Source organism: Microtus pennsylvanicus, chromosome 2 (assembly GCF_037038515.1).
Source record: "Microtus pennsylvanicus isolate mMicPen1 chromosome 2, mMicPen1.hap1, whole genome shotgun sequence".
NCBI lineage: Eukaryota > Metazoa > Chordata > Mammalia > Rodentia > Cricetidae > Microtus > Microtus pennsylvanicus.
In genome coordinates, this window is record NC_134580.1 from 111,715,902 (window position 1) to 111,740,716 (window position 24,815).

Here is a 24,815-nt window from a genome sequence, read left to right on the forward strand (position 1 = left end):
TCTGGGTAATTCTTGTTTGTTGTTTTTTCTTTTCTCTAATAAAATACTGTTAGCAATAAAGTTATGTGATTATACAAGTCTTCATAATTTATAAACGTTGCTTACTAACATGAAAACAATTCCCTGAAAGTTTCTGTAAATTTGTAAAGCCCAAGTATGGGCTGTTCTAAGGGCAATGCCGGCATTTTTCTTTTATTATGGGAACAGCCTGCAGGTGCCTGCTCCTTTTGCCCTGACAGATGCCTGATCCACATGGGAGAGTGTGGTCTTCTTTCCAGACCCTGAACCCGCTGCTTCTGAAAGGAAGTCTGTTAAGCTGGCATTTCCCAACCACAGGTCGCCTTTTTCTTGAGTTTCCCCCTTGGCTGCACAGAATCACTTAGCCTGATGTATTTCTACTTACTTATTTTTGCTTTTGTTGCCTGTTTTTTGGCATCATAACCAAACAAACAAACAAACAAAAAATAAACATTGTCAGGGCCAATGTCTAGGAACTAGCCCTTTAAGTTTTCTTTTACGGCATTAAATCTTGTATCTCAACCTTTAACAGGTTCCTAACATTTTTTATGGTATGAGACAGGGTCAGAGTTAATCGTTTTGCATGTGAAGGCCACTTCCCCAGCATCATCCTGTGAAGAGGTTCTCCGTTCCACATTTCTGTATGTCCCAAAGAATTTGAGTATAGAAAATTAGATTCTAATGTTGCAACACTGACGCGTGGCAGAATCTTAGATCATGGGGGCATCACCCTCAAGCATAGATTTAATATTGTTCTCACGGGCCTGGATTTATTACTACAGGAGCAAGTGGCTATACATGAAGACCACGGCTTTTGTCCTGACAGCTCTTCCTATGGTCTCTCACCCTTCAGCTGCTCTGCCGTGTAACACCAAGCTCTCGAGAGAAGCAACCATCTGACATGAACTTCAGCCCCTGCAACTGTGACTTCCATAAATCTGTGGTATTCGTTTTGATTGTATGTAAGGCTGAGGATAAACCTTGAGGTCTTTCACATAGTAGACACATGCTGTCACTGTTTAATAATCCCCACCCCCACATATCCACATTTTATAAATTCCTGGATATTCTGTTATAGCCTCAGAACATGGAGAGTTGGCGTACTTTTGGTGATGTTAAATTTTAGTTAATGGGAGGTGTGGGGCTTTATTTCTCAGCTGTTTGTTACAATGGTTTGTTTTTAAAGCAAAGACTATATTCCTTAGACTAATTCAGCTTTGGAATATAGTTTTAAATCAGTGTGATGTGTCTGCTTCTTCGTTTTTGTTTAAAATATCTTTGGTTATTTGGGATTTTCTCTAGTTACAAAGAATTTTAGGATGTTTTTTTCCCATTTTCTGGCAGAAACACAGAATTGGAATTTTGCTTGGGGCTGTTCTGGATCTGTGGATGCGTTTGGGTGGAGTGAATTTTCCCAGTGTTCTAGTTCATATATACGTAGTATCTCATCCATTTACTCAAAGTATCCTTCCATTTCCATCACTGTTGAGTCATTTTCAGTGTTCACATCCTTCCCAGCCTTGATTAAGTTTGTCCAAGTCACAATAACCAAGACACAGAAGTAGCTTAAGAATCTTTGGGTAAGTTAATTGATCAGAATGTGTGCAGGTTGGGAAGAAGGCTTGGTGGAGAAAGTGCTGCCCACACAAGCTGTCCACCACTCAGGGAGAAAGCTGGACATGCTGGGGTTTGCTTGTAATTCCACTGCAAGGAATGTAGGCAGGAAGATTCCTGGGTTTTGCTGGCCAGCCAACCTTGCTAGATTGGTAAGCAACAGGTGGAAGTAAAGGGTTTCTGTCTCAGAAATCAAGGTCAACGGAACAGGGTCAACAGTTGACCTCTGGCCTCCATGTGCACACACAGAGAAACAACATGAATATACAAATGCATAAGCAAACACAATAAAGAAGAATTTGTAATGCGTATGTACAACGGCATCCTAGCTAGCTTTCAAAGAAGGAAACTTGCAAAAACATGGATGTAGTAAGACATTGTGATAACAGAAATAAGGCAGATACAGAAAGAAAAAAACTGATTTCACATGCATGAGGAATCCAGAAACATCACTCTCACAGATGCAGAGAGAATGGTGCTTACCTGGAGGATAATCGTGGGAGATGGGGAGAGTTTGGATCAAGGGTAGGGTACCAAGTGTCTATTACAACATGGACAAGATCTATGGATTTAATATAGAGCCTGAGTGATTGTGGAGTTGTAAATTAATTTACACAACACATATGTATATGAACTTATATATACTTATCTTGAATAGATTCAATCTTTACTTGCTAATTATATTCTTTTAATATAAACAAGTAAAACAATCAAATATTCATTGAGGGCTTCTGATTAGCTAGAATTGGAGGTGCGGTCATAGAGTTCACACACAGCTTAAAGCCCAGGAGAAGTAATTCAGAATTAATCCTGAAAGTGCTCATTAAATCACTGTCGTAATGTTTCAGCTAATCTGCCTCACTCAATCTCTTTTTTTAAAAAAGATTTATTTAGTATGTATACAACATTTGACCTCCATATATGCCTGTAGGCCAGAAGAAGACACCAGATCTCATAACAGATGGTTGTGAACCACCATGAGGTTGCTGGGAATGGAACTCAGGACCTCTGGAAGAGCAGTCAGTGCCTTTTAACCTCTGAGCCATCTCTCCAGCCCCTCACTCGATCTCCTTACAAAGAAAATCAGACAATAATTGATTGAGCATGGACATAGCACTCTATATAGCAATAAGCATAGTCATCAAATAAGGAGGCACAGATGACCATGGAGAAGCCATTCTCACTCAGGTCCTTGTGTAGCTTAATTCTGGGTGAACATGAGATCAATAGAATGGGGGGATTGCTATCTGAATCTTTAATTTTTGTTGAGAACATGAAGCAGGAGAAGCTCCTTTCCGTCTAAAAGCATCCCACGTGTTTGTTTATTGCTGAAGATGTAGTAGGCCCTGAAGGAAGGAAGCTCAGGTCTTTCTATTACCTCCACAGTGATAGCCCCTCCTGATGCAAGTGAGGGAAATCACAGCGAAACTAACCACCAGAGTTTTGATTCTGTCTGAGTCCGTCTGCCACTTTGGGTACTGTGGGCTCTGTAAAGTGAAAAGGCTCAGAGCCGCTCTGAATTAGTAGAACATTTGGAGCCCTAGAGTTCTCTTGAACCCTACCCCTTCTTTCCTTCCTTCTTTGCTTTCTTCTGTAGTTTTCCAAGTGGTCAGGACAAACGGACAGCTTCTGTCTGTTTCCTGGTAAGCAGCTGGCTCAAGGGGCAACCTTTGCGATACAGGGCCCCACACTTTCATTAGAGGAACCTCAGCACACTTAATCGTTTTCACTGACACTTTCTCATGATTATATGTAGTCTGCCCATACAATTGTAAAATTATTTTTATTTTTACCTTTCAGCTATTACATATTCCATCATCACTCATTCAACTGCATATCAAAATAATCAATGCTCAGGACCCCATGTTTCCTTGGAATTTAGTAGTTTCTGTCAAAAAAAAAAAAGTGGAAACAGTCATCTACTGAGTCAATGCCGTATCAGCAAAAGCTCAATTGTGGGGAAGAAAATCTATTGCTAAGATTAATTTTCAAGACATTCAATGGAATCATACCTGTTTTCCTTGTTGGTCTTATAACTGCTTCCATTCCAGGTCAGACCAAATATTTTCCCCTCCGTTAGCATTTTATATATGCAAATGGGTCTTTGGTAATGGGTTGTTAGAGCACAAAGGGCTTGCTAAGGTGGCAGCTGCCTGGTGAAAGGACTTGCTTACCTTTGAATATGCATTTACTACCAGGAACAGCTTTAAAGGAACCACCATAAGAACTTCATCGTTGACCCTTGTGGGGTTAAGGGTTTGGATTGGGGAACACAATGAGGTTTTCTTAAGAATTTTCCCTGTACTTTTTTTTTCTTTTTAAGCAGGGCACGCTCCTGCATTTTCTGCACCCTGTCACCCCAACTCCTTGTTCATCCCCGTGTTCCCTTCAGTCCCATCAAATGTTATCTTCTCAATTTCTTCGAGCCTTCCCCTTCACACTACGTAGCCGCTGAGTGGAGGCTCCCCATCTTGTGCCTAAGTAATTACAGCCTTTTAATTTGTCTTCGCCTGCAACCTGGCTCGACGCCAAGCCATCATGCCCACTTCTACCAACAATATTTTTCTCATGAGCAAAGTAGATCCTATGGGGGGGGGGAAGACCAAATTCCTTTGCCCAGCAAAATGCTGGCACTTCTCTCCCCTCCTCCGCCCAGTCCCACTTAATTGCAGATCAGTTCTTTAATGCATCTTGATGTTTCATGCCTTTCTGCCTTTCCCCCTGCTGTTCTTCCTGCCTGGAATTCCCTCCCCCACCCCTGGGTATCTGCCTAACACCTGCTCAATTTTCATGATCCAATGCAAGTGTTGCGTCCTCCCAGGAAAGCTTCTCTGACCTTCAGGTGAAGGTGGGAACTCTATTCTTGGCTCAGTTTCTGGGCCATGTATAAACTTCTATTTGGTTGATTTGTTAAATTGATGTGTTTGGCTTTGTCATCCACAAACTTCGCAGTGCCTGGAGAAGTGAAAGTCGGCGAGGGAATGCGGGACTCAAGCAGAGCAAGGAGCATTTGAAATCCGCGATATTCATCCGTTGTTGTCAAAGTGCAATTCAACCTTAAAGTCAAAGCAATTTGATAAAGACTCTCTCGTGTCAGTTGGATAGCCAGTGTTTCTGACTTGGTGGCAAGAATTTGAGTGACACCAAGTTAGGAGGGAAAGAAAGGAAGAGAGAAGGGGTTGCAAAGGATGCAGATGTGGTCTTAAGCCAGGGAGAGCTTTGGGGCCCAGCTACTGTGGAATTGCTACTTTAATGCTCAGTGGCCATCGGTCGAGGGCTTGGGCAGCAGCATACATGAGAAGCACCAATTTCACTGAATGGGAGAAGCTTCACAGGCAAAGCAACACTGGTTTGGTCAGGGTGGTGGGGACTGCGGTGGGGAGACACATCTGCCACATCTGGTTTTCTGCACAAGTGCAGAGCAAACACTATAAGGTGCAATGCGGTATTTCTCACTAGATCTGCTGACAACTCTCTGAAATTCTAGCACTCAGGGTCAACCTGGACTACACCGCAAGACAATGCTCTCCTCCTTAAAAGAAAGATACACCTCAAAATGTCTAAGATCATGTGTACCCCACACTGTTTTCTTGGAGGGGGAGGAATGGAAATGAAGCAATCCATTTATGTCTCAGCAAAATGTTTTAATCCCTAAATGGTATTTCCACTAAGACTTAGTGGTCAAAGTAATTCTCTTAGGATGCTACTGTTCAACCCAAGTGGTTTTTTTTTTTAAAAAAATAACTTATTCAAGTGCATTGGTATAAAGGTGTCTGTCAGGTTCCCTGGAACTGGAGTTACTGACAGTTGTGAACTGACATGTGTGTGTTGGGAATTGAACCCAGGTCCTCTGGGAGAACAGCCACTGAGCCATCTTTCCAACCTCCAAATGATTTTTAAAAAAAAAAAAAAGCAACTAAATTTTAAAGCTACCTCTCTTGAATTCTTGTTTGCTTTGCAAAATTCTCTCACTGAATTAAGGAGTAACCAGGATGAGTAGAATTCTGAGTTTGTCAGTCCCTCATGGACCTGTGGAGAGAAGCAAACAACCAGCAGTTGGGAGGCAACTTGCCAGGCACAAGAGATCCTGTGGGGTCTACCAGGTTGAAGGTGCACAAGCTTTCAAATTGTTTTAAGTGATACAAATCCTTAGCTGTCAGAGCTTCCAACTGTATTATTTTCTCATGAGATTGATTTTTGTAGTGAACAAATACTCATCTAGAAATTCTACAACAAGGCCAACACATGAACCTGTGGTTGATAGCTAAAGGTCTCCAGAACTAGAAAATCTTATTTTTCCAGTCTTTAAATCATCAAAAAGATGCCAGCTCATCCTATGCGATGAGTCATGAAAAGAGTAGGCGTCACTATTTGGACATTCACTTCCTCTACTGATAACTCGGCCTTGTTTTATTTCTTGGTTTCTATCACCTCTCCCATTCGCAAATTCGGTTTACTTATTAGAAATAAGCATAAAAGGAAAAACTCGTTCCTAAAGAACATTTATAACAGTTGTGAAAATCGCCAAACTTTTATTTAAAAACTGATTGTTGAGCCTAAGGAGATAGCCAAGATGGGAAGGACTTTCTACAAACATGCGAATCCAAATTTCGTTCCGAGCACCCTTCTAAAGAGCTGGCAGGGTGCAAACAATTGTTGTTCCAGCACTGGGGAGGCAGAGACAGGCAGATCCCAAGAGCTCCCTGGCTAGTTAGCAGAGCTAAATCAACAAGCCCTCAGATCCCAGTAAGATACGCTGTCTCAGGAAACAAGGACAATGGTTCCTGAGAAACCAACCTAAGGCTGACATCAGACTTCTGTGACTGTGTGTGTGTGTACACACACATACACACACATACACCAAAGCAAAACCAATCAGCGAACAGAGCAGCACTCCTACCCAAAATGTAAAATAATCTGATTATTTTAATGTGGCATATTCAGAAATCATTTCAAGGACTTGAAAATAGTCTATGCATTCAGTTAATAACTATTTTAGTTTATTGATTTTTAAAATTGCTGGCTTTAAGCAGCTTACAGTCAAAGGAGAAACCTCTTTAGATCTACTTGATTCTCTGATAGTCCTTCACTTTTCAAATAAATGTATACAAAAGTGAAAATAGAATCATTATAGCTTGTAAATAAAAATAAACTAAAAATACTTTACTGCAGTTTAACTAACTCCTCAGACAGACAGCCTTGATAAATGTTTTTAAAAGTTTCATAAAACTAAGAAAATTGCAAAAAAAAATAGTGGAACTCTAGACATTTGATTTGACCTAGAAATAGTACAAATTCAGTCAGGCAGAGATAATGACTAGGTAAGGGTGTCACAGAAAGAGATCAGCTCAGGTCTAGAAACATTCACAGGGAGAGTAAGCAGATGCCTAAGTTGCTGGGATCACCCTTGTCTACCTGTCCTGGTCTCTCCTATTAGCTGATTGCTATCTCGGTCTCAAAAACATGGACCCATTTAGAGGACAGATCATTACGTCTCCCTAGGGACAAAATGAAAGAGAAAGGAACACCAGGAGCCTAGGACTGATGTGTGTAGACAGTAGAACTGACGCCAGAGCAATAAGAATAAAGTAATAAAGAGGAAGGTACAAGAGTCAGGAGAGCTCACTCCCGTCTTCTGCAAAGTTCTCCCTTGGGAAATCAGCTGAGGCAAAGGTCTTTATGTACTGCACTGGAAATTCTCTAAGACCAGCTCGGACTGGAACAAAATCTTATTTCCTAAATTTACATTTTAAGTCTTATTTCCTAAAACAAATACCTTTGCTCCTTTGAATTATTTTCTCTTAGGGCTCTCAGTTCAAAGACCTAGACACATACAATATTTAATGAGGCTCAGATACAAAGCATTTCCAGATATCTGGTGTCTCCTTAGAAAATCTTTATCTTCAGGGGAACTAGGACACTACTCAAACCCTACTTGACAGTGAACTTTCTGGGAAATCTGATGTCTAGGTTGAAAGTGATGGACTTTCCCAGAACCACTGCCAAGGTGCACTGAAGAAGTAAGCCACTAACAACTGTCTCCAGAAGAGACAGTTTTCCTTTGTGAAAAGTCACTTGTCAGTAGAGCTCTGTCCACCCAGGAATAGAAAGGCTGGAGGCTGGTGTGATAAGCCAGGCAGAAAGCTATTTTAAGTTTGAATTGTTAAGGAGAAAAATACCACTAGTTTCTGCATTTGAGCAAGTATATTGCCAATAATTGGTTTCTACTACAAGGACTGATTTCAAAGAAGCCATTGAGAGTCAAGATTTGACTCTGTAATATTGAAGAAATGGGGTGAAAACGTTTGTTAAATCTATTAAAGGATCATACGGAGACAGATTTGATCAAATCTATAGTTCAGTCGAAAGCTAGCACACTTAAAGAATTGCATGTTTCTGGTTATTGGTTAAATTCCCATCCAAGTTTTCCGGGTTACCCCACCTCCAGCCCCTTCAAATTCCCCCTTGTCAACTTCCAGTCTCAGCACCATTTCTTACCTTGCTTCACGTGATCTCCTAATTCCTTCTGAACCCATGGTCTAGAAACATCACTAAAGAATCGGTCACTGCATCTTCTCGTCCTCTGTCCTCACCGCCATTTGAGATAGTAGGGCAGCCTTCTAAAGACTCGCATCATCTGCATCCGAAGACAGAGCAGTACTGCCACTATGGTCCTTCTCTGAATACAGTTTTAGGAACATCTTCGTCTCTTCTCCACAACTGTTTCTTCTCCAGACGTTTGGGCTTCATCGGAGAAATCTACCATTCCATTGCCCGATACCTAACCTCAGCTTTAGGCTAGAGACTAATGCCCCTTCTAGATTCCTCTGAGGCTATTTAGACCAGAGTCTCTCTGCCTCTCAATGGCATTTCCCTGTGCACCATTTTTATTTGTTTGTTTTGCCAGGGAAAGCATTGCTGATTCTTCTCTCACACAAAGCTCCACCACGCATCTGCGATCCGTATCCTGCCCTGCTAACCTACATGACAGCCTTCATGTGGGCTTCCCCACCCCCACTCACGAAAACATGTGTCCATATGATTTCCAAAGTTACCCATTGATCCTTTGCCTGCGGTTTCACTACTTCTCCTGACAACCACCAAACATTCTGCTTACCTTCCTGAGAGACCTCTCTGTCCTTGGTCCTCTTCTGGTCAAATAATTACTCTTGATGCATGCCCCTCAGACGAGTAGCCAAGAGTTTCAATGTCCTAAAGTTGCCTCGCATAGCTCTACTGTGACTATCATCTCTCTTTCTACCCCTAGGTCCAGCCTTGTTCTTTACCTGGACCATTTAGTTCCGTGGGTTAGAACTGGGATTCTGAGTGCCGGGTGTCCAGATTTTGTATAATCCCCTCCTTGTGAGTACAGGCTGTGTCTGCGGACATAGCCTCTCCCGTGGCTGGGTTGTATTATATGCCACAAGGAAGGCATTTCCACAGGTGGACTCAGTTGAACGTGAGTCAGCCAAAATGTAGATTATCCCAGAGGGGCCTACCATCACAGGCAAGTCTTTCAAAGGCCAATTGAATACTAAAAAAAAAAAAAAAAGAGGCTCTCTTGCTGGCCCTGTTGAAAGAAGACCAGAGATGAGTTCTGTAGTTGCAAGAAAGTGAATCCATGCACTTGGAACAGGATCTAGGGTGTCAAATGACGCCCGCAGCCCCGGGCAACAGTGATTGCAGCCTTGTGGGATCCTAAGGGAAGCAATTAACCTGTATCTGGATGGCCTGACCTGCAGAAACTGTGAAGTCATAAATGGGCCTTAAGCCAGTACAGTTGCCATCTTTTGTTACACAGCAGTAGCTACCTAAGATACTTGCCCTTGTGGTTAAATTAGATCAAATGCTGGAGAGAGAGAGAAAGATAGGTTGCAGCATTTCTCATGCCCACCACACTCCCCTTCTGCCAGTGACTGCCCTTCAGCTGTAATTGCCCCTCCTGGGTTCCAGCAGAGCCAGGGGACTTGACTCTCTGCCACGTCCCTTCACTCTGCCCAGAACTGTATACAGTATTTCATTGTTAAACTGGCTTCAACTTCCCCTCTAGAATGATCCATCAATGTTTTTCCTGAGGGTAGATCTACTCTTTAGCCTCTACTTCTTCCTATCCCAACCTACCTCCAAACTGGGACTGCTTCTTCCTACATCATTCTGTGTTCACTTACCTGATGTTTTGGCTCCAGGTTGCTACCCCTGGATGAAACTGAGAAACCATTAGCTGCTAGCTAGATGTGTGAACTCGGGGCAGCGGTTTCACCTCTCTAGGCAGCTTCCTTGTCTATAGCAGGGCTAATGACACCCACCAAGAACTGGGTTTTGTAAAAGTTAAATAATAACACATGGCAAACAGTTAGTGTGTAAAACTTAGAAATTAGCCGGCAGTGGTGGTGCATGCCTTTAATCCCAACACTTGGGAGGCAGAGGCAGGCTGATCAACCTGGTCTACAGAGTGAGTTTCAGCACAGCCAGGACTACACAGAGAACTCCTGTCAAAGGAAAGAAAGAAAGAAAGAAAGAAAGAAAGAAAGAAAGAAAGAAAGAAAGAAAGAAAGAAAAGAAGGAAGGACAAGGAAGGAAGGAAGGAAAGAAGGAAAGGAAGGAAGGAAGGAAGGAAGGAAGGAAGGAAGGAAGGAAGGAAGAAATGTCACAATGAATAGTTCCTATGAGATTCTATGAGATTTCCACTGCTGGTGTTTGTGAATTCACCTACTGAATGCTCTCCCAGCTGCTGTATTCACCTGAACACACCCTGAAATGCTGCTGCTACTGGTTACTTTTCTATTGCTGTGACAAAAACCCCTGACAAGAATCAACTTAAGGGTCAGTTTGGGCTATTAAAACAGAAGAGAAACCGCCCATCTCAGTGGAGAAAGCGTGCTGGTAGAGGACTAATGGAGGGAGCAGAGCAGGAGGCACAGAGCCAATGAGAATCTGGGTATCAAACCTCAGACATAAAGCCCGCTGCCCCAGTGACCGACTTGCTCTACCTTCTGTGTTCCTATCATACAACCTTCTGGAATAGCGCCACCAGATGGGGACCAAGTGCTCAAGTCGGAGAGAGTCCATGAGACATTTCACACCCAAACCACAATCCTTTCTTTACTAAGAACTTATTGAGTCCACATTGTAAAAGGAAGGTTGCTTTTCATTAGTCCTCCAGCGGCTGTTTGCTCTCTTAAAGTGGCCACATCATACATCTTGTGTTTGCGGTTGTTGTTGCTGCTGCCTTTTGTTTTGGTTTGGTTTTAACCTCTTGGACATATCATACATCTTCCACTGACTCCTAAATAAATTATGTACAGAGATTACATGTCCTTTATCCACTGGATCCAAATAACGTGGTGTTATGAGCGTCATAGAACTTCAATAAAGATTAAATAGACTAAGTGTGTATTAGTCGGTTTGTTCTTGCTTTGTTTTTGCTTTTGCTTTTAGTGCTGAAACAAATCCCTAAAACAGTTCGGAAAAAGGAATTATTTATTTGGACTCTGGTTTTCAGAAATTTCCATCTACAGTTCAGGGCTCCATTGTTTTCTAGACCTGAACTGAAGAAAAGCATAGTGGGAGAGACATATGAAGAAGAAGGCCACTTATATCTTGGTGGCCAGGAAGCAAAAAGAGTAGCAGGAAGGAACTCAGGAAGGGGCAGCAGGAAAAACCCCAGGAAGGAGCAACCAGCAAGAACCCGGGAAGGAACTTGAAAGCCTATCTCCAGTGTCTTTCCTTCAACCAGTCCCCACGCCCTGACACTTCTTTCACCTTCCAATAAAGCTGTCCAAACTGGAATTTGTCAATTGATAAATCTGCTGACAAAGTCAAAGGCCTTATGGTCCAGTCACATCCCCCAAAGTACACCGACGACCGCTTGTGTTGTGGGAGCACTTCGATACGGAAGCTTTGGGCAAGAGCCCTCACTTGGTAGCTAAGCCATAAATGCATCAGTACTGTGGTTGAGTCCTTTTTAAACAATGACTTCTTTTATTTTTTGAGATGATAGCTACACCATTTTTCTCTTTCCTGTATTTCCTCCAAACCCTCCCTCTCCACAACCTAAGACAATAGCAGAACATTTTAATATCATTGGTCACAAATGCAAGTATATTGCTATATGGTAATTAAATAAGATTTGATGGCTGTCCCAAATAATGTGACTTGGCCAACCTGGCCTAGTTTGGCATACAAATCACTCCACCCATAATTCCTACTGTGTCTAATCAAACATTGACTAGGTAAGCTCTTGGTAGAGCAAATGCTACTCTTGGCTGTGGCTTCTGGTTCCTAGGAAAGAATTTTAGGCCTGGGTTGGGTGTCACACCAGTAACAAATGATACACAGGCTAAGAGGTTTCTCAGGGGAGTTGCCACAGGTTCCAATGGAATGACAATTACAAGGTAGATGGATCATGTCACGCCTGCTGTGACCTTTACAATACATGAGGATCATTATTTTAATGTTAATTTGCATAATGGTCGGCCCTAGCAGGAACAATGTCGAATGCTAATAGCTGCAGGATGCAATAAAATTAAACATTATCTGGGCTGAACTGCTAAAGGAAAAGTTGCCAGAGAATGACTCTTTAAGTACTTAATTTCATCCCAGGTCATGTCCACACACAATCAAATGAGGATTTCCGGTATCTCTTGAAAAACTGGCAAGAACTGACTAGAATAGAATAGCAGCAGCCTCTTTTATGTAGAATCCCTGCCAGTAGTCTGTGTTTTGGTACAACTTGTCTGTCCCGTCTGAAGAATTTGGAATTGTAATTCGTGCCCTCAACACTCCCTGTCTCCTCTGACTTATTTACACATTTGCTGACGAGTACACTAAATATGATAAACTTGAGTTAGTCCCACTTTCTGAAATGACGGGGTCTGAGAGAAATATTGTGAATAGCAAGAGCAAGCCAGGTCAGGAGGCCTGAATATTCTCAGAAGAAGATGGATACTGTCCTCTTGGAGTATTAAGTAACCGCACATCCTTAGCTGTGGATGGAAGGTGACCGTAAGCAGAATGTTTTTTTTAAAAAAAATAAATATCTATATCTGTTTCTTCTCTACTATTTCTGCTTCACGGAAAATGGACTGACCGTTATCATGCACTTTGAACTCCAAATCCTTCAGAGAAGAATTTCTTCAAACTGGATTCACTTCTTCCTCCCAGGTGTGGGCACTCATTTCTACCACAAGAGGGCAGCCAGCTCTAAAAAACAAAAGTCCTGCTCTTCAGAGAAATTGGGCCAAACTTGAGGAAAGTGTCGGGAAAAGGCTTTGGGCAGCAAGTCAGGGATTGCATGCTCTACCAAAGAAGAAAACCCACCGGGCCCCACCAAGGTGGAGTAACTGTCCGGAAGCATCCCTTTTCTCTTAGGTCTTGATTTCTACGGGGATCAGAAACAACCAACCCCCCACTCGTGGAATTCTGAAGGCCCAAAGCTGCAAGGCACCGTTGAGGTCATCACCAGCGGTTTCATTTTCATCTCGACTTGGGGTGGGTCCAACAGCTGTCAGCTTTCTCTTCCCCACTGAAGGCAACATTCTGATTTAAATCTCACGTAGGTTTGGGGTTTTAGTTTGCTTCTCCCGCCTCCCTGATGACAGAAGCAATTGTTAACTTCTCAATTAAACTTGGTAGGGAAGGAAACGGTCACAGAAGAGATCGGGCACTCTTGACTTAGGTGTCTGAGTAGAGTGTTTTATTGCTCACTTGTTTGGTGTCTCATGATTCAGAGTGACAACGTTTATAACACCTTTTAAAAAAGCAGTACAGTAGCAGACTCCTGAATCTTTCCCCTTCCTTTAGTTTTCTTAGTGGACAGTCTTCCTTCAAAATACCTTATTTGACCTTTACAGCTCTAGAAACAGCCAGGGCCTCATTTCCCTCTGTGGGTTGCTAATCCGATTTAGGTGAGTGGAACCCTGAGTTATTTTAGCTCCCCAACTGAAATGCTAATACACATGGATAATAGATTACTAACGCCCCTGCTTCTGGTTTTTCTCTGTCTCAGCTTCGCAAACTTGAAAGATCTGGTTCAAAAGCCGATGTTACCAATCCGGTCTTCTAGAGAAATATTCTGCCCTTGGCTTTGGGGGTCATGTGGGCAACCAGGTGGCAGGAAGCATGAAGACTCCTGAAATTCTGGGAGAAGTGGAACCCTGGCTCAGCAGCTGTGGGGACGTTCCAGCTGAGGAAGAAAAATGGCTTGGCCACAGCCAGAGCCTTGCTTCTGGAGACCTGGTGGAGCAGGGCCAGGCAGAAAATTCTAAGGTCTCAAACCGGAATTGTTTTCTTACCTGCCTCTGTGCTAGAGGTGGGAGTCGAGATAAATATCGCGTGGAGTGGCTTCTTTAGAAAAAGAATCGACTCCCATTGTCACCTCACATGGGGAAACACACATAGGAACTACACAGGAGACATCCATTTTACATGTGTATATCTGTGTACAGAACCTGTGCCTTCATTTGTATATTTTACATAAATGGATACATATAAAATACATGCATCTTTTTTAATATGATTATATGCATTTTGAGTATAGATAAATGCACTCACATGGGTGAGAATATATATGTGTATATATATATATATATATATATATATATATATATATATGTGTGTGTGTGTGTGTGTGTGTGTGTGTGTGTGTGTGTGTGTATACAAACATAACAATGCACTCAATGTGTATTTCTTGACATTGTCTTCTCATCACTCCAAACATAGAGGTGTTTGCCCGAATCTCTGCCGAGATGTCTGATTAACTTGTTCTGTTCTGCTTTTCTATGCTCTATTACCTAAAAACTTCAAACTCAAGTTGAATAACGGCCCAGTGGGGGACCCAGAGGCGACCAGACCCTGGATCTGCCCTGGACTTGGGCTGCTGTGGGCGCAAGTCCAGGTCCCAGAGGGTCGGCGTCGCTCTCGTCTGGGACCCGACCCTCAGCGGCCGCGCGCTCGCCCCGCCCCGCCCCACCGCGGCCGCCCCGCTGGGCGCGCCGTCCACACCCCTGCGCGCTGCTCCCGCCCGCTCGGGGATCCCCGGCGCGCTGCGCCTCCAAGGGGGAGCCGGCAGGCGGCGTCCCCTTTAAAAGCCGCGAGCGCCGCGCCACGGCGCCTCCGCCGTCGCCGCCGGAGTCCTCGCCCCGCCGCGCTGAGCCCGGCTCGCGCTGCACCCGCCGCTGCGCTTCCTACAGCCTGCCCGGGATAGGCAGCCCGGGACGTCGCCTCCCCAGCCGCCGCCGGTCACCGGACGCCTTCGGGGCGAGCGGCGCGCGGGTCACTCGTGGCTTCGAGACACCGGCACGCCTCGGGTTGGAGCTTCTGACTGTGCGCGCCTGGCGCTGTGGCCTCGGCTGCCCGGGAGAAGCCGGAGCCGCGGACCGACGCGAAGAGCCGGGAGTCGGCAGTCCCGCCGCGCCCGGAATGCGGGGCCACTCCAACCAAACACCGAGCGTCCGGGGCGCGCGAGCCGAGGAGTGAGCGGACCCCAGGCTGCCTCAAAAGACATTTGGCCCTAGGGCTCCGACCGCGAGGTCACCCGGTTTGGCGGCCCGGGACGCGGCTGAACTGGCTTGGAGAATGCGCCCCAGGACGCCGGGGCGCCGCAGCCGTGCGGGCTCCGCTGGCGAGCGCTGATGGGGGTGCGCCAGAGTCAGGCTGAGGGATGCGGAGTGGCGGCCCGTCCGCCGCCCAGATCTTCGCTGCTCCCTTTCCCGGACCCGGCGTCTCCCAGGATGGCTGCCCCGAGTCATGGGTCGCGGCCGAGCTAGCGCGGAGCGTCCGACCCTCGCCCGGCGAGTCCCGGAGCCCGCCCCGCGCCCTACCAGCGCTGATCCCTGAGGACGACGACAGCAGCAGCCTTGCCTCTGCCTTCCCTTCCCTTCCCGTCCCTGCCCCGCACTCCTCCCCCTGCTCGAGGCTGTGTGTCAGCACTTGGCTGGAGACTTCTTGAACTTGCCGGGAGAGTGACTTAGGCTCCCCACTTCGCGCCGGTGTCCTCGCCCGGCGGATCCAGTCTTGCTGCCTCCAACCCCGTCACCTCTCTGCTCCTCGGCCGACCTGGTCCACCCCAAGACACCGTTCCCCACGGGGAGAAGGACGACGCGGCTGACACCCAGAGAAGGAGGACCAGGCGAAGAAAGACAACAGAAACCCGGTCGCTGCTCCAAGTCCTTCGGACAGAGCTTTTTCCATGTGGAGACTCTCTCAATGGACGTGCCCTCGAGTGCTTCTTAGACGGACTGCGGTCTCCTAAAGGTAGAGGACACGGGCCGGGACCCGGGGCTGACGGGTGACACCGCGTTCTCTCCATGCGGCGCTGAGCGCCACGGAGGACCGGTCGAGTGGACGTAAACAGACCCTCTCCCGGTGCACGTGCGGTGAAGCCCGCCCTAGGGGGTCAGACATCCCAAACCCGAGACCCCTCTGCCTTGCCCACCTGGCCTGCCTGTGCTCTTCTGCCGGTCCGTCCTTCTCCCCAGTTTTCGGTATATAATTAGGTCTGTTAGAGACTTAATGGCTTTACAAAAAAAAAAAAGTTACAGAAACTCAGTGGATTTCACCCGTTAGTTGCGGTAGAGATAGATACCTTTTCTGTCCTTAAATTATGCCTGAGACCTGGAGTCTGTCTTAAGAGCTTAGGTCCATTTAGGAAGGAAGGTACTTACAGTTGGGCTCCCTGTGTGTTTACTGCAAGGACGTGATGTGTCACAGTTTACACGTGCATTCAGAGAAACTACCATTTACATAATTGCAGTAAAGAGCATGGCTTCCTTGACTTAACAGGGGTCTAGGGAAGGGGACAGAGTGGCCAGTGGGTCAACCCCGAGGTTAGGGGCTTGGGCCACAACTTGAAAGTGGAGTCCGAAGTTGTAATCTTGAATTTAGCGCTTACCGAATCTACAAGTTAGATATAGTCGCCTACCAGGAAGTTCTAAACAGCGCTTCTAAGGAAGTCACATGTGCATTTGGGTCTGTTTATGTGCAAACGAGCGCTGCACAGTACAGTTTTGTAAGAGATGCAGTGTGTCAGACCAACCGGTGGCTTCCCTGCTTCCTGACACCACCTTCCTAGCTGGTTGTCATATGAAATGATGGTCATTGACTTTTATTGGGAGTGAAGACCAAGCCTTAAGTGAGAAGCCCAATGTAGGCAGAGAATGGGATGAGAGGAGGGAAAGCACAGGGACTTGGGATCCTCCATCCTCTTGATCATCCGGGATGCAGCCGTGAGCATGACATGCCAGGAGGGCATCCTGGAGAAGGCCAGCGAGCCCTATGGGAGCCGGGGCCGCGGGGGCGGGCAAAGGACTGGGCGGGGAACGTGGGTGACTCACGTCGGCCCTGTCCGCAGGTCGACCATGGTGGCCGGGACCCGCTGTCTTCTAGTGTTGCTGCTTCCCCAGGTCCTCCTGGGCGGCGCGGCCGGCCTCATTCCGGAGCTGGGCCGCAAGAAGTTCGCCGCGGCATCCGGCCGCCCCTTGTCCCGGCCTTCGGACGACGTTCTCAGTGAGTTTGAGTTGAGGCTGCTCAGCATGTTCGGCCTAAAGCAGAGACCCACCCCCAGCAAGGACGCCGTGGTGCCCCCCTACATGCTGGACTTGTACCGCCGGCACTCGGGCCAGCCAGGAGCGCCCGCCCCGGACCACCGGCTGGAGAAGGCAACCAGCCGCGCCAACACCGTGCGCAGCTTCCACCACGAAGGTGAGCGGGTGGCGGGCGGCGGGGCGGGGACGGCGGGCGGGGACTCGGCGGGTAGCCCGGGCCTCCGCTAGTACAGCGGACGGCCCCTCCGCTTCTGTACCATCCCCTCTGTGGCCCCGAGCCAGGGATTCCCCACTGGTGAGTCCGCACCCTTTCCTGGCAGGTAGCCAAAAGACAGACTCCTCCTCCAAGAACTGGAGGGAAAACGAGTGATGGGGAAGAGGGTAAAAGGCTGGCCAGTCCCTAGTCAGCTAAACGTGCCTGAACTGCACAGGAGAAGGTGGAGGGTTGGCTTCCTTAAAATCTGTTCGAAAGCTCTGTGTCTTGTGTTCACGCTGGAGTTTCCAGCTAGACAGAACCAAGGGCCGAAAGTTCAAGGATAATATTAACAGACTAAAAAGCCCAGGGCCCCAAAGCATTCAAATTTACTGTTGATCTGGGCCTAGTTTGAAAGATTTTGAATACCTATCTAATCCCCGTGGGAGATCAATTCCACAATCAATCTTATTGTTTCCACAGTGACCTTCCAGTCTCGTGTTTAAATCTTAGTCACCAACTGGAGACAGGGCAAGCCTTCAGATAAAAGCTGTTTCTTCTACTGAGCGCTACCTTCCTAAGCAAGGCAGTGGGTTGTTTTTTCCTTTGGGTATGAATGTGGCTTCCCAAGGTAGGGCATTTCTGTTCACTTCATCAGAAAGACATTTAGTGGGTTCGAAATGTCTTAGAGACTTGCACCAAAGTTCTTAGTTCAGTTAGTTAAACATCACGCCTCAGCTCAATTCTGTCTCAATTCTCTCTCTCTCTCTCTCTCTCTCTCTCTCTCTCTCTCTCTCTCTCTCTCTCTCTCTCTCTCTCTCTCTCTCTGTGTGTGTGTGTGTGTCTGTGTGTGTGTGACTTTAAATGTTCTTTTGGCTTAATGTATTCTAAATAGAATATCAGTTCCTTCAAGTTCTAGGAGCATGCAGAGCTGTCTGTCAGTGAGCAGCAATTTCTAGAACAGTAGGGAGCTAGGAGAGACATTCCCCTTTTAAGATTCTGCTTAGCCTTGCTAAGACTATAAATTTCAAGCAAAAGAACATCTGTGCCCTGAAATGGTAGCCCCCCCCCCATAAGATGGCTTAAACTTTGAGAAGTCTGCTTGATTATAGGAAAATGTCCCACAGGCAGGTCACATAGCAAGAGGTATATCTTCCCAGAGGCAGCTACTCAGGAAGGGCACTCTAAAATCCATCTCTTTCAAACAGATTTCTCAGTTTTGAAAGATAATGGGACCCCATTCTGGTCTTCAGGATCTGCCCACAGAGAGCAGGGAGACTCAGGTGTGTTTCACTCCATCCCCACCACCCTGAGGTGATTTTGTCCAAAGCTAATCTCTCCCAGTTGACAGTGATCAGAAAGCTTTTGTAGATAAGAGGGTGGGGGGAGCACACAGCTGTTTCCCCTGATGCCTCTGGAGATTTAACGTGAAAACCTGATTATTTGTGTATTTTTTTTATGTACTAGTCTTTTCTAGCATGAAAACTATTCTGTATTTGTATAAACCACGTATATACTTTATCCTTGTTTAAGCAAAGCTAAAAGGATCATTTAAGTCCATTAAAACACAAAGCTACAATTGAATAAAAGTTTCCTGAGTAAAATCTGCATCTTCTCAATCTTCCTTTGGAAGTGACTTGATAAACACAGGCAAAGCATTGTCTCTCTGTGTTAGTTTAACTCGGTGTGCTTGGGTTCATAACAAAAATTTCTGTCTTTAAATGTGATTTTCATGTATAAAGCTATATAGAAGTTATGGACTTGCTTAGAGTAACGTGCACTAGCCTATCTGGTGTAATTAGATGTCATTTTTACTGCAACATCTCTTTTCTATCATCATTACACACACAGGACATTTTGCAAGACTGTTCATTGTTGAGTGGCTTTGCCTTGTGATGGTGAAAGCCTGGTCCAAAATTCCAGTATGCATTTGGGCACAGACACCAGGAATGCCCCTATCTACCTGCCTCTAGCTATCACGGTGTAATTACAGAGACCCTGTGGGGAAAACAGTTGCTCAGTTTGCAGATAGTCCTTGCCACTGATGTCTCCAGTGCCTCTTGTTTGTCAGTGGTCCCTTTGGATCCCTCCTGACTCATCTCCAGACTGCTTTTGTCCTTGTGCCCTTGGGGTATTTCACTCAGTCTTTAGATTGGACCTCCAGAAGCAGAGCCTTCCTGAAGGTGCTGTGCTCAGGAGAGCAGAGACCATGTGGAGTTACTGGCAACCGCCAGGGTCCGCTTTCCTTTCCCACCACTTCCTTTGTTATCTCAAAGGTTGAAACTTAATTCTGTGTATTTTAACTTTGTTCTCTCTCTTTGGTGTGTCATTGACTTTATCCTGTAGTAAGTCATGTGTGGCCCAGAGCCCCTTGAATCTTGTTGCAGGAGTGAGATGCAGCTGCTGGTCTGGAGCAGCCGCAGGCTTTGTTGTTGTTTGGATGGAGGAATGTGTTCTGTCCAAAAAGGGTTGCAAAATCCTCCAAGCTTAATGATAACTTCTGAAATAAAACTCGCCCTACTTCAGGGCAAACAAGTAGCCACAGAGAGCAGGTTCCGAACAATGTCTGTGCGTCCTATCCGGTGGTGTCACTTCGCGTTTCTGTTCATTCAGCTCTGTCTACATGTCCAAAGGGCAGCTGGGCAATATGTTTTCATTCCCAGAACAAAACCTCACTCGGCAGTTACCATGGTATAAGGTACCAATTCCTAAGGATTTGGACCGCTGCTTAGGATTTGATTTCTCTCCTCACGCCTTCCGATGGCTAGAACTTGGGCATTGCCGCAGACTCAAGTTAGTTCTGTGACCTAAGAGAAGTTCACATAAACTCTCTGAATTTCCAGCTCTTTCATTCACAAAATGGAGATAATCACGGTTCCCCTCTAATGAGCTTGTTGTAAGGTAGTTCATAGACAGATGGTCATAGTGTGGAATGTTAAATCTGGGCTTTGTTTCTAGAAAAAAAATGGAATGGCATTGCTGTCCTATTTTCTCTTCCCCTCCCCCCTTTTCTTTTTAACATTTTTGCAGCTAATCATTCCTTCCATGTGATTAAGAACGAAGAGCCTGATACTCAGGTTGGAGCCAGGTAAAAATCTTGAAATCCCTTAGCAAGTTCAGCTGATTCAACAGGGGATGTTTACAGAGAATTAGCAGGCAGTTCAGCCTCCAGAAAGTGTACATTACCCTCTCTGTATTTTCTGAGCCCCAGGCTTGCTGCCATCATTTGTAGAGGCCTTTTCCTATAATTTACTTTATTTAAAAGAGATTTTCAATTCCCCACCCTCAAGAAGAGGTTGCACCTTGTTTCCTGAAAGAGAAAAGGTGTTTGTGTCCTGACCCTACTTAGGCAGTTGGCCGCCTGTGTTGAGATATTCTTTCAATTCTTGGCTTCTGTGTATGGTTTCAGTGAACAGTAACAGTAGATACTTTGGAATGAAGGCTGAATGGGGTCTTCTAAGGATTAGGGCAATAGAAATGCTGTTGGGAGATTGGAGATAGGTCTTTCTCTTGTCATTAGTATTGGGTAGTGCATTGTTCTCTCTTGTGAACTTACTCTGTCTTGCTGATACTCCTTACCTCCTGAGTGACAGGCCATAGGAAGTGGCTGTTTCTATGCTTCTGGCTGGAAGATGGCAAGCTTGACTTTATTTCTTAGACAGATAATATTCTCTGCTGCTTCAATGACCTGTCTCCCATATTTATCTTGGGGATTGCCCCTTGGCTTTTGTCCTATGGTCACATATGTGTCTGTATGCATGCATGTGTACTTTTGATTGTCACATTTTCCTTCTTTGTGAATTGGGATTCAGGGATTTTGTGGCCACTGTGTTTTTCTGTTGACTAATGTAGCTGTTTGTAGAAGGCCCTGGGTAATTTGCCTTTATAGTCTGTCTTTAAAGGAAGTCATATGTACCTTCTGTGCCAATGTCAGGAGAAGTCAGTGTGATTTGGTGTGATTAGGATTTGGGGGATGTTGCTACTCTTTTTCTTTTTCCCTTGAAGAAGTGCCTCAGGCAGAAAAGGGACCCAAGAAGAGCAATCAAAATGAGTTTTTTTCAAAAGAAGCTACATACAGTCCTTCAGACTTTGTAGGAATGTCCTTGCCCTAAAGTACCATTAACTGATAGTGGAGTTCAGAACATGAATGGGTCCCCAAAGGTATCATCAAGAACTTATTGGCAAGCATGTGCAAGAGGACCATGAATGGTACCCAGCTGGCCTAGTGTTCTTCATGTCAAAGCAGAAGAGCTTTAGTTGACTCCCCTGTTTTAGTCCCTGGCTGGCTGATGGTAGCCTGAATCCTTACTCACTGGCCAATACTTAGGCCTCGTCTATAAAAGGGGCTTTGCAAATCTGCTTCCTTCTCACTCTTCCTTTGTATGCAAGAGACATCTTTTGTATCCTTGACACCGAAGCGTGGTCCATAGCTCGCAGCATCTCTTACTAAGAGCTTGATGGAAATGCAGGCTCGCGGGCCCCTTCCCAGAGCAACTGTTCTGCAGGCCAGAGTCTAAGACTGCTGTGTCGGCCCAGGGGTTGAATAAGGATGCGGTGGAGATGAGAGCACAGGCAGTCGGGAGCCATTTCTCCTGAAATTCTTTATCGTTAATTACTACAGTGCCCCAGTGCCACCCATCCCTCTGTCTCTAGAGTTCCGAGCAAAATGGTAGGGTGCGCTTTGTAAAATGTCATCATTGATGTTGCGTTTCAGAGTCTCTAATTAAGAGACTGAAATCTGTATATTGAGATTTGTAAATCATCTAAATTGTAGAGTGATGTTTTCACATGCCGCTTAAGGGATTGACATGAAAGCTCGTTTTCTTAGTTAAGAAACGCAATCATTTCCTCAGCCCCTCAGTCATTAGTCCTCTGCTAACTATAGTACTGACTTCCCCCCCCCCCCTAAAGTCTGTGAATTCCAAAGAAGTGTTTCACTATTTCCTCCATTATTATAGCTACCTAGGAGCTAGGTTCAGATATTGGATTAAAAGCATAGCAATTACAAACTAAATGCGATCATATAGAAACAGGAAAATGAGACTCTATTTTTCACTTTAGAGACGAGATAGTTTTATTTCCTTTAAAGTGTTGAGCATTAAACCCAGGGCCAAGGAAAGGAGGCAGACAGGGTCCCTCTAGCCCTGACATTTTTACTTTCTGGTTGCAAACTTCGATGCAGTTTAACTTGAATTGTCCATTGAGGTTTTAGACTTTTCATAGAAAAGAAGTCAATTACCATTGGCTCTCTTACTGAATGCTTTCCTTTTTCTCCCCACTTTGATCGAACTAGAAGCCGAAGAAGAACTCCCAGAAATGAGTGGGAAAACAGCCCGCCGCTTCTTCTTCAACCTAAGTTCTGTCCCCACAGAAGAGTTCATCACGTCTGCAGAACTCCAGATTTTTCGGGAACAGATACAGGAAACTTTGGGAAATGATAGTTTCCAGCACCGAATTAATATTTATGAAATTATAAAGCCTGCAGCAACCAGCTTGAAATTCCCTGTGACCAGACTACTGGACACCAGATTAGTGAATCAGAACACAAGTCAGTGGGAGAGTTTTGATGTCACCCCGGCCGTGACGCGGTGGACTGCGCAGGGACATGCCAACTATGGGTTTGTGGTGGAAGTGGCCCATTTGGAGGAGAAACCAGGTGTCTCCAAGAGACATGTGAGGATTAGCAGGTCTTTGCACCAAGATGAACATAGCTGGTCACAGATAAGGCCATTGCTAGTGACTTTTGGCCACGATGGCAAAGGACATCCACTCCACAGAAGAGAAAAGCGTCAAGCCAAGCACAAACAACGGAAGCGCCTCAAGTCCAGCTGCAAGAGACACCCTTTGTATGTGGACTTCAGCGATGTGGGGTGGAACGACTGGATTGTGGCCCCTCCAGGCTATCATGCCTTTTACTGCCACGGGGAATGTCCCTTTCCCCTGGCGGATCACCTGAACTCCACTAACCATGCCATAGTACAGACGCTCGTGAACTCCGTGAATTCCAAAATCCCAAAGGCATGTTGTGTGCCAACGGAGCTCAGCGCAATCTCCATGTTGTACCTAGACGAGAATGAAAAGGTTGTGCTAAAAAACTATCAGGACATGGTTGTGGAGGGCTGTGGGTGTCGTTAGCACAGCAACAATAAATAAATAAATAAATATATATATTTTAGAAAAAGAAAAAACCCTACTCTCCCCCCCCAAAAAAACCAGCTGACACTTTAATATTTCCCAATGAAGACTTTATTTATGGAACGGAATGGAAAAAAAACACAGCTATTTTGAAAATATATTTATATCTACGAAAAAGAAGTTGGGAAAGCAAATATTTTAATCAGAGAATTATTCCTTAAAGATTTAAAATGTATTTAGTTGTACATTTTATATGGGTTCAACTCCAGCACATGAAGTATAATGGTCAGAGTTATTTTGTATTTATTTACTATTATAACCACTTTTTAGGAAAAAAAAGATAGTTAATTTGTATTTATATGTAATCAAAAGAAATATCAGGTTTGTATATAATTTTCCAAAAATTGTAGTTGTTTGTCAGTTGTGTGTATTTAAGATGCGAAGTCTACATGGAAGGTTACTGGGCAAAGTGCTTGCACGTTTGCTTTTTGTTTTTCGCAGCACTACTGTTAAGTTCACAAGTTCAAGTCCAAAAAAAAAATGGATAATCCACTCTGCTGACTTTCAAGATTATTATATTATTCAATTCTCAGGAATGTTGCAGAGTGGTTTGTCCAATCCGTGAGAACTTTCATTCTTATTAGGGGGGGATATTTGGATAAGAACCAGACATTACTGATCTGCTAGCAAAGCTCTCCTTGCAGAAAGAATAAAGCAGAACGAGTGGAAATAAATAGGAAAACTGTGACCATGTCAGGAAATGATAATGGCGTCTTGTTCTTTCCTAAACCTATGATCCCTTCCAGGGGGCTGATCTGGCCAAAGTACTAAATAAAATATAATATTTCTTCTTTATTAACATTGTGGTCATATATATGTACAATTGATTATCTTGTGGCCCTCATAAAGAAGTGGAAATTGATTTGTATTTTTGTGTTTACCATTATCAGCAAGCTCTTTATTCACCAAAGCACCCAATTGTCTACGTTTGCCCAACACTGAGCAACATTGAGCACCTTGTTTTTCTGCCTACACCCTGTTCTCTGACCTGTCGGCTTACTTTTCTTCCCAGGGATGTGTATTTGGACACATTTCTCCAAATGTTAACCCTGTTTCCGATAATAAATATCAAAAACTCTGACATTTCATCCTATAAAATCTAACCCATGAGAGCAAATGGTGCATCTTTAAGTGTTCCCAGGGTCTATCTGTGTTTGCATTTTCATTGCTGAAGTGACTGATTTAAAGGTGGCCGGGGGGGGGGGGTGACTTAAACAGTTGGAGAATTCCAAACAAACCCCATTTGCACGAGG

At 45.1% G+C, this 24,815-nt stretch overlaps 1 protein-coding gene across 2 annotated transcripts; it reads left to right on the forward strand.

Moving 5' to 3' along the window:
• The first annotated feature begins 14,733 nt into the window (after window positions 1–14,733).
• Window positions 14,734–23,564, forward strand: Bmp2 (bone morphogenetic protein 2). Of its 2 annotated transcripts, none has more exons than XM_075962275.1 (3): window positions 14,734–15,885; window positions 16,982–17,331; window positions 22,661–23,564. In XM_075962275.1, the coding sequence occupies exons 2-3, from the start codon at window positions 16,989–16,991 to the stop codon at window positions 23,500–23,502; spliced, it is 1,185 nt and encodes a 394-aa protein (XP_075818390.1). In that variant the 5' UTR covers window positions 14,734–15,885; window positions 16,982–16,988; the 3' UTR covers window positions 23,503–23,564. The 2 variants fall into 2 exon arrangements, with proteins under 2 accessions (XP_075818390.1, XP_075818391.1); XM_075962276.1 differs by having other exon boundaries at window positions 17,034–17,331.
• Window positions 23,565–24,815: the final 1,251 nt, after the last annotated feature.

Excerpts from the sequence above, each read along its gene's own strand:
- Bmp2 (XM_075962275.1), top strand. The coding sequence starts at position 16,989 with ATGGTGGCCGGGACCCGCTGTCTTCTAGTGTTGCTGCTTCCCCAGGTC. Across the intron at positions 17,332-22,660 it reads GCGCAGCTTCCACCACGAAG|AAGCCGAAGAAGAACTCCCA; the intron begins GTGAGCGGGTGG and ends TGATCGAACTAG.